Source organism: Anneissia japonica, unplaced genomic scaffold (genome assembly GCF_011630105.1).
Source record: "Anneissia japonica isolate Jap-2015-1 unplaced genomic scaffold, ASM1163010v1 scaffold1537_len634075_cov158, whole genome shotgun sequence".
Taxonomy (NCBI): Eukaryota; Metazoa; Echinodermata; class Crinoidea; order Comatulida; family Comatulidae; genus Anneissia; species Anneissia japonica.
In genome coordinates, this window is record NW_022723531.1 from 503504 (window position 1) to 514344 (window position 10841).

Below are 10841 nucleotides of genomic sequence, written 5' to 3' on the forward strand. Positions count from 1 at the left end.
ATATATATATATATATATATATATATATATATATATATATATATATATATATATATACGCCTGTATATCAATATTAGTCTGATGGAATAATGTAAACTCTTAATACAATACTGTATAAAGAGCATTTTACTAAATTGGAAAAACGTGACACATGTGGCCATTATAATAAACGGAAATGATTTTATAACAGATTAGTTTTCGTCCGAGGGATGCATGAAGATTCACAGTTAAGGAAAAATGACTCAAATTAATTTGCCAATAGTTGTAAAAGTTATGTTTTATACTCATATTTTATGATCTTAGAGCATTTATGATTGGGGCCTACATGACACCTCATCACAAAACTTTTTCAGATACTTTTTTTGTCAAATTCTGTTTACCGTTGTGCATAAATTATTGTAAACGTGATATGCTGCTGTTTACATAGTTCAATTGGTGGATTGATGAATGTGCAGGTATAAATATGCCTGGATGGCCTTTCACACTGACTGACTGACTTGTTTGTTGACTAATTGATTGACTGTTAATTGATTGACTGTTAATTGATTGATTGATTGATTGACTGACTGACACTGACTGATCTTACTAATTGATGATTGTTTGTTGACTAATTGATTGATTGATTGGTTTTATGATTGATTAATTGATTGATCGACTGACTGACAATCCTACTGATTGATTGTTAGCTAATTGATTGATTAATTAGTGATTGATTGATTGATTGATTGATTTATTGACTGACTGACTTACTGACTATCTGACTGATTGATTGACTGATTGATCTATTTATTGATTCACTGAGTGACGTATTGACTGATTGGCTAACTGATTGATTTATTGATCGATTGATTGATTGATTGATTGCCGTATTGATTGAGTGATTTAATGTTATTTTTTATCCTTATACAACAGCTTTGAATGCAGAGAATGTGAGTGTTAAAAAGCAAGTATTTGAGCTGCTTTCAGCACTGTGCTTATACTCTCAAGAAGGTTATGTAAGGGCAATCGACGCTTTAGAGAACTACAAGGTAGGCTGTCACAGTTCTATGGCGAGCCGAGTTGCCATTTAATCATAAATAGAGATATCTTAGTTTTAAATAGATATATCTTAGTTTTATAACAATAACACGGTCACGGATGCGTTGCGATTGGCTATTACGGAGCAGGTAGCCTAGCTAATCTATGAGTGCGGCCGCTCGTACACGCCAGTGTGTGATGAGAAACGTACAAAAAGAGTGCCTCCCGTTGGATTTGGTGGTTGAGCATTCACAGGCCTACGCCGTTTAAGGTCTTACAAATAGATTACAAAATAATCAGCAATTTTCGTGATTTTGGAAAGAAAAACATGCGTTCCTGATGTCAAGTGACAAGTGCGTGTCGCCTCTCAAACCCTGGGAGGGGAACACATAACCACTCGAATAGGAGACGAGCCTTCGCTGCTGAAACATTTCCCTCCACAAATTTGTTTACATTTTCTCCTACATAAAATTATACAGTGTATTCAATTTGTAAATGATCCCTCCGTGAACCAGGGGAACACATTAAATTCGAGGTTAAACTCTGAACTCAAGTGGTTATTTATACGGCCAATGTATTGTAAGAATTATACGCTTCGTTTATCAGCATATTTCGAGTAGCGCACACTATGTGAAAACGTTCGTTGCGATGTTTAAGAATTGATTTGATATAAATTTTTAGGGCTTTTTTATTTGTATTGCTGGGCATTTGTATAAAGTTTCCTACAAAACAATGACAATAACAAAAAACATAAAATAATACCGGGATTAGCCATTGAGCCAGGCAAGGAGTGACGTCACAACAATATTATTTCTGAGGATAAATGATAATCACAAACGTAATCTTAGTCCTAAACCCATTTGGTCCTTGTGGTTGTGTTGTAGGTATGGATGTGGATTTGAGTGCGGAGAATGTGGGTCACAATATAGACGCAAATGACCCCACCCCCAACCACAAACCTACCACACGTTATGGTTTATTTCTATCTCAGATGACCAGAAACGTATCAAAATAAAGTCAGTTTGGAATTTTATCTTAAGCAAACACATCAAGAAATGACGTTTAGTGATTTATCTATATGACCTGACGTCTATCTCAAATGACACCGTTAAAAGGTGATGGTGCGCGATGGGGCGTTTACGCCGACACGCGCCAAGGGTACGATCAGCCGCCGAGCCCCATGGAGTCAATGGACTTAAGATCGTCAGAGATGTAGCCACCAAGACTGACAGTGGAAGCAGGTGTTACAATGCAGTTTCTTCATTCGTTTTTAGGGTTAGTAGTCGTGTTGTCAGGAGATAAAACCAGGCGTCAGACGACAGCGCTATATTTCGATCCATTATTCTAAATAGTGCGATGGATATAAAGAAACTATCGTAAACATAATTGATAACCTATGACCCCTTTGTACTTCCAAACGCATTTACTCTGAATGATGATTCTTCATATCTTTTCAGCATTATGTCACAGGCCTACTTTTACCACGCACACTTTGCCACTCTAGTGACATGTGAGCTTAGAGTTCGGAATGAAGTTCATCTCTGCCATTAATATTAATTGATATCACGCCGGCATTCGTCGTCGGTAAGTCGAACGTCGGCGGAATATCCTCGACGACAAGTCAAATTAAGACTGCGTTTGCCACCACCATGGACTTGACTGTTAACCCATGGAGAATATTCGTTAATTTGACCATGCTTAACCCATGTTACAACAACAAACTCAATTCATGACGATGCATAATGTGACTCTATCGAATATAATGGCCGAGAGGTACTGCGACACAATGTACATTATTGAAAACACAATATGCATACTGTAGTCTATACAGTAGTAGGCCTATTACAAAAAAAAAAAAAGAAAAAAGAAAAAAAAAACCCATCATATTTTATAAGCCCACTGAGAACGCCTATTGTATTTTCGATTTACGATACTAGTCAAAGGATGTTTTACAATATCCCTCCTATGCGTAATGTACGAACTGAATATTAAGTTTAGCTACTCGATACCGTATTTATAATTAATTGAACTTGATGTTGCCCGGATTTTTCAAGCTCAGTGACCGCCAAAACGTCGTGGTCCCACGGTACGCAATGTCGAGCACGTATGATATATTTTAATACGCAGGTTCGGTTGACGATGTATTGTTGTCAAACCAAAGTAAATGTTTCACAAGTAGTCCTTGTGAGTGAACCTTTACTGTATGACAATAGACATCATTATATTGACATCGAAAGCATCAACTAGGTTATACCCTGTCTCTTATACACATCTAGATGTGTATAAGAGACAGGGTTGCTGTTTATCCTTTTATTAGTATGATATATATATATATATATATATATATATATATATATATATATATGTAATAATAAATAATAATAATATACATATATATACATACATATACATATACATATACACACATATACAAATATATACACGTATATATCTGTCTCTTATACACATCTAGATGTGTATAAGAGACAGATTTTTCAGTGGGATTGAGCACTGTTTCACAAAAATGTATATATATATATATATATATATATATATATATATATATATACTGTATATATATACATTTTTGCTGCTTAAATTTTTAATCTCATATTTATCTTGTTTCGCTTTTTTGATGTGTATGCGTTCAACGCTTTCAACCATCTATCTGTTTGTTGTACATTTTATCCGCAAATAAATAAATAAATAAATTGCTTGGGAGATTTTGAGCGAAGCCTGACTTCGCCCACGTACTCGGGGAGTTGGTCCCTCTTCCCCTGCCTTATATATCAGAACCCGCGGTCGGGAAAATCCTGGCGCCACCCCTGGAGTCATACAGTTCCTAAAAAACTGTTGCGTGGTTAGTTCTGTTTGTTAACACAGTTCCTGCCTCTCTGTCGTTCTCTTCTTTTCGACCACTACGACCCAATTTGTTAGATTTTTCCGACAATGTTGGCGGGTACCCATTAGTAGATAAGGGTTAGATTTAAAGGAAAATTTAACTGCGTCAGTTTGCCGTATACAGGACTATTTTATATTATTTTTATTGTTTTATTAAAGAAAGTGTGTGCGTAGGAGATCTCTGTGTCCCTGGTTTCATTTCTGTATTCGGAGCCATTTTAGATTGATTCCTATGTAGGATGCAACATGGCCCTTTTGCCCGTTGACAAGTGGCATGCATTATTATTATTATTCGGAAAAACCCCAAGGAGAATTATTACCCCCACCCGTGAACTACCCACTCAACATCAGTGGCATTGCACCGACTGTGTGTACCACGTGACATTCTGCCGCCGGTCTCACCCCAGTGAACTAGCCCGGTATTCCTTAACGTAGAGCCAACGAGTTTATAGTGAGAGTGTGCAGGACCGTTGCACCATCCCATCGTATACAGCTTGAAGGGGAGGCCTACATGTAGAATGCCTAGGTGTTACAACTTATCTCGCTTATGTGTTTGGATTGCGGTTGATCAATTAATAAGGGTTTGAACTTTTCAGAGCGAAGGCGTGAAAGTTTAAAGTGGCAAGCATGATCCGTCAACACGATAATAGTGTCGACAGACGGTCTTCAATCATCCACCATTAGCAGACGTTCTTCCCAATCACCAACCGATGTAGACAACAAGTATTAGAAAACAACATTCGGACGAAGATGTATTACACATAAGAAACAGTAAAATTTGGCCCAGAGTCCGTGTTCTTATTTTTTTTGCCGAGTTCAGGCTCAAAATGTTCTTACTTTGTTCTTATTTTACACACTTTTCAAACGTAGCAAAATTGTTATTGTACAGCAGCATACTGTATTGGAAGGTTGGTAAAAATGGCCCTGGGAAAATGGGCCCTGAAGAAAGCCCCGGAAAAAATGGCCCCAGAAAAAAGGCCTGGTAAAAATGGTCCCAAATGACAGTACACCTACTGATTAGGGTATTACATAGTCACACTTACTGCAAATAAGGTGCAGATATAATTTTTTGGTTTTTTTATATTTAAAAAAAAAAATCCTCATTTGACATTTTACCTCAATTTGTTCTTATTTTGTTCTTAATTTTTAAGCAATTTCAGCCTCAGTGTTCTTATAAAATGTGTTCTGTGTAAAAAAAAGTGTAGTTAAGTATAGGCTTATGTGTTTACGCCTAAAAAGTAGAAAATACACAAACAATACAACAATTTTTGTATTCGCAACGCGTACCATCCAGAAAATAGATTAGGCCTTGGGCACCTATCCTGGCCAAGGCTATTCCAGCCTTATTTGCTCATAAGTTTGGGTCGGTCGGGCGTGGCCAACACAATTTTTTTTTTGCTTAATGTATAAATTAAATGAATAATAATACTGTGCTCAAATATAAACATTATGTTATAATTCGTATCAAACACAGTTCATCAACAAAAGTTCCTTATATATAGTTGTATGATAAAAAGGTCTCTGGTGGGAATCGAACCCGTAATCTCCAGCTATCTTGGCAAGCATCATTACCTTTAGACCGCCGAGACCCGTAAAATACCATTACAGATGTAAGACCACTAATAGTCTCTATAGCTTGTTGAACAGTTTGTATTAACTCTATATCTGTCTCTTATACACATCTAGATGTGTATAAGAGACAGATACCAGAGAGGTCGTGATGCGACGCCTTCTATTGGTCATAGCCATACAGGGGTGGCACCAGCTGGGTCCTCCCCGGTCGGGGAGAGCTACCCAACCTCCTCCACCCGGTCGGGGAGATAAACACAATTCGTCGGGGAGAAGAAAAAATTATAGGCCCCTACCGGTATGTATTTTTTACATGTTAGTGCCATAATGACATCAGACAAATTCGTAGGACATTAGAGACGACTACGGAATGAAAATAGGCCATCAACTTAACTAGTCTGACTCTCTGTATGCATTGTTTCATAGTTTATTTGTATTATTTTTTTTTTTATTATTATTATTTTTTTATACTTTTATATTCATATTTAATATTATATCTGTTAATTGTTGTCTTGTATTTTATAGTGTTATAGTATTCGATTTCCACTGTTTGTTATAAACTCAAAGAAACAAATCTCGTATAGGCCTATATGTACTATATATGACGAAAATAAATCTTGAATCTTGAATCTGATGGATATGTGATTTTATATATTAGTTAAGCTGATAGGCGCGATCGAAATATTTGTTTAATTAAATCTTCCAAGAGTCAACGACTGACATCGATTTATTCTGTGTTACATATCTATTTTCTATTATATATATATATATATATATATATATATATATATATATATGATATTATATATTTCGATATTTTTGTGGTAGTACTGTATTAGGCCTGAAATCTGTATTGATATTCAGTACCAGTATTAAGATTATAAGACAGCAATGACATGGGCCTATCATTGAGCTTTGTATTCCATGGCCACTCAACTAGATTAGTTGTTTTCACTTTACATTCCTGATTAGAGCTACGCTTTTGTATTCCATGAAAATGTATACTTTACGTAAATAAAGAGTGTCAGGCCTTCAGCTACTAGTGGTAGATTGTGCCGCCATTGTTATCTTGCCTCATCCCGTTGGTTACGGTATCGTAATAATTAGGCCCACAATGATAGATAATTGATAGAATTTATCTTTTGATTTCGAGATTTTTTTGATAACAGACACATAGTGGCATAATGATACATAAATAATGCATTTTATGATACAATGAGTTCGATAGATAGCAAAATTATTCACGCGTTGGCGGCAAGATGAGACGTAACAGACGATCGAATAATTGGATATATTTTATTTATAAAATAACTCGGTTAAAATGATGTTATTATATTCTCTTCAAAATGAATCACTGTTTTGCAGTTTGTATCATTGGACATATACACGATGTTAGAGTATAGATTAGCGACGATTAACGAGGCACTGTGTATGTTATTCAGGGCGTGAGAAATTAGCGCAGCCACGAGAGTGTTAAAAAAGACTAAGTTGGAGAGGCGTTCGATTGAAACTGAAGTGTCGTTTATGGTACACGGCTTAGCGGTAACAATACATGGGTTGCTGTGTTTAGAAATAGGAGCTACGGACCGACCATGTGTCGCCAGATGACGGTTATAAGGGTGGCAGCTAAGAGGCACTTCACCTTGATGTTAATTTTTAGGTCTTTATTATTCACGGCCCGGTACACAGAGAATGATATTAATAGGCTTTTATACTCGTATAAAAAAAATAATAAAATCACAGTAGTTGCGATGTTAAGGAAGATGGCAATGGCCAGTGTAGAAATTCTTTATCTGAAGCTATAATAATTTGTTCAAACATATTAAACAATTTTACTAAGTCTTGTTATTTGTCATCTAAATTCTACGATGATGATGATGGTAAATTTCTAACGATTTAATCCTTGTCACACCACAGCGTTTACCGATTCCAGAATATTCATTAGTTTATTTTTCTTTATGGGTGGTTTTCTTGATAAGAGTAGCGTGGTAGTAGGGCACAGGTTGGCAAAGTGCGGCCCGCGGGTCGCATGCGTCCCGACAGCGATTTTTTTGCGGCCCGCGAATATGAAATAAAAACCCTATGTGTGCGGCCCGCCAAGCAACATTGGCTATACCTTTTTTTTAAGGCCTGACACCGATCATATGTAAAAAGTAATATTAAAACTGGGAATAAAGTGGTGTCTTTCCAGTACTTAGAGGTTTTTAGAAGCGCACTGGAAAGATCAACGTTTGCTGGGTGCGGCCCTCGGTGTTAAATCAGAAATACACTTTGGCCCTCCGACCGATTTTTTTGCCCACCCCTGTAGTAGGGTATGCCTGCATTTCATTTATCAAAAATAATAGGGAGGTTTCGCAAGCTTACGATAACGAATACGGCTACATCATCAAATGTTTAGTCAATCTATCCCCCACAGTAGCGTATCTGTCACTGCGTAATCCATCTATGTTTTACACGAATCGACGATCATATTCAGCTGTTATTTGTATTTTCAAGAATGCTTTAGGCACAAATGACGTAATACAGATGACGTATTCGTTATCGTTTTCGTAAGGTTGAGAAAACTCCCTAATAATACTGTTAGACCTATTATTTTCTTTGTTGTTAGGCCTATCAGTTTAACTTTAAAGGAACAATCTGTGCATTACCGGTACCATGTGTTATCGTTATACAAAAAAGTCCCCATACCCTCAATTAAAGGGGATTCCTCTCTTTTGAAACCTACGGTACTAGAAAAGAAAACAATGCAGCGTTTTCTGCCAAAAAGGTAACACCAACGTTTTATCTCACAATTTTAATATTGTAATTTTTATTGGTACTTGTGTCCTGTAGTTTAAGTGATTTTAATTTTTTTTTAAATATTTTAGCTGATGATTTTATGAAGCCAAGCATGCCAAGCTCGCAAGTGTTTTAAAGTGTCTCCTTTTCTTCAGCTATTTTAATTGTCTCGATAAATATTTTTTCAAATGTATTGTTAAATCAAATCAAATTAAACGTTATTGCAATAAAACACATGGATTGAATGAGACAATGCACAGTAAACGAACAGATAAAAACATTTAAAAAAACAAGATAAACACGAATATTAAGGGGGTAAAACATCAAAAATTTACATTAATACAAATAAGGTACCGAATTGTTTTCTATTAAAAAAATAATAATGGCTATGTTCTCACACGGCTGCTAACGGTTAGCAGAATCCGGATCCTGCTAACCGTTAGCTACCGTGCGTCCATACGAGAAAATCCCGATCTGGGTACCAAAAATATGATGATCGAATCACTGGCCAATAAGAAACTGGAAATTGTAAACGTGTGTGTTTGGTTGATGAGAGAAACGCGCTCAACTTGCTAACCGATAGCGCTTGCTAACCGTTAGCAGTATCCGGATATTGCTAACGGTTAGCGCTAACCGATCGGGCGTTCTCACGCAGGTGCTCCCGATCCGGATACTAGGTCTCTCGTGAGAATCAGGCTAATAAAAACCTCAATTTAGATTTTACCTCAGATTGAATTTGTTCTTATAAAATGTGTTCTTAAAAAAAAAAATGTGTAGTTGACACACAGCCTCAGTCGGGCGCATGAGGGAGGTATTTTATAAAATTCGGCGTAAAGGCCTGGCTTACATAATTATAATTTTCGTCGATAACTCAGGACGTGTGCCCTGAATTTATCTTTATATAACGTTATTCGGCTAAAGTTCATTCTAATTATAATTTTTCATTCATTTGGATTATTCTCTAAAAGTACACAAGGCTATAGGTTTTTCAGACCGTGAATATGTCCTCAAAACCAGTACTTCCTTCATTCATCTTCCCTCAAACCACTTTGACCATGAACAGATGAACAATGATTATCCAAGAATAGGACACGCATTTTTAAATGAGTTCCCCTTGGCTTTATTAAAATACTTTAATAGACCTCTGAAGTTCATTGTACTTCTTTTGTGCCTTTTAACTGTTGAATTTGACTTTTTGTAAAGATGCGTGCATCGATACAATGTAGAGTATTTAATTTAAGGAATGGGTAAATTTTTTAAAAACCTAAAATATTTAAAGAAATCGTTGTGTTTTTTAAGCAGATCTTAATTACTGTAAATTAATTGTCGTTTTTGTGTCAGTGATTATGCTGCTCAGTGGTGGATTCGAAATAAAGGTGGTCCATGATTTATGATTTATGGTACGGTACCTTTAGATGGCCGGAAATGGCATTTTTCTTATAAATTAAAAAAAAAAAACAAAAAAACTTGCGGGGCCCATATTGCCTTCCCACTTTAAGCCCGTTTTCCACTTGCGAATTTATTCGCGCGAATCGAAAGCGTTGGTTCGTGGGCATGCGCATTCACATTTCTATCGGAATTTTCGCTTCTGTGAAAAGTTTCTACTTTTTGCGAAGTTAAAAAATGCGCAACCAATCAGAGCTCAGAAACCGAACCGACGCCATTGATTCGCGCGAATAATTTCGCCTAAGTGGAAAACTTTAGAGAATGAACAAGATTTTAGTATTTTATAATCTCCATGTTCTGTTTTTCATTGGCATTTAACTTCCTTGTGTTTGTTGTCATGTGCTGAGTGTTTTTTTATGGGTTAAAATAACTGTGGGATATATCCATACGTTTATAATGGCCTAAAACTTTCGTGCATATTGACCTGGTTCCACATAAATTGGTTGACCCGGGCCTGGCCCAACGCACATCAATGTATTCAGAACCGACTGTTATTTGACAAGGAGTTAGTGGCGGATTGAAGAAGACACTTAAAAGATCGTAGTATCATTGAATCTCTAGCAAGGTGGTTTACTTTCCTGTCGGTCAAGATGGCTTTAAGTTGACAGTTGGATTGTATCCTAGCAAACGTCAGCTGGTGGGACTACAAATTAAAGTTTACTAGCAAATATCTTAGACCTGGAGTGGATTATAGGATTTATAACAAAAGAATTTGAAAGTGCGTTGGAAATTTTAGATGAACAAAAAGGAATTATTTTAAAGTAGATAGCTTTTAAAGGTTAATCAAGAATTTAAAGATTGTGTTCTCTACATTTTGATTTAATGATAACTATGTATTCCGAGTTAAATCAGCATGCTATTGTTTTACTAACAGTTTTAGCTCCAATTAGGAGCTCTAGAAACACTCGGCTGATCGATTAATGGATCTTTTCGGCTGATTGATTGGTTAATAGATTTTTTTATGGGCGGCCGTTAAGGCCAATATACTCTACTGCCTCTATTATACTGCCCTTAATCGGAGCTATCGAGATTACGAGAACTTGTTTTACAGTTTGCCGTTGTTCAGTTCAGATCATGGAGATATAGGCTATGTTCAGACACAACGACTTACGCTAGCGTAACGTTAATCG

General features: G+C 36.3%; 1 protein-coding gene across 6 annotated transcripts in view; it reads left to right on the top strand.

Moving 5' to 3' along the window:
- Positions 1–10841, top strand: part of LOC117112242 (inverted formin-2-like) — a 48989-nt gene that overhangs the window by 28895 nt on the left and 9253 nt on the right. For all 6 annotated transcript variants that reach the window (XM_033255309.1, XM_033255313.1, XM_033255314.1 and 3 more), the window contains exon 3: positions 913–1028. In XM_033255309.1, the coding sequence (XP_033111200.1) occupies positions 913–1028 (116 nt within the window). The remainder of the gene's footprint in view (positions 1–912; positions 1029–10841) is intronic.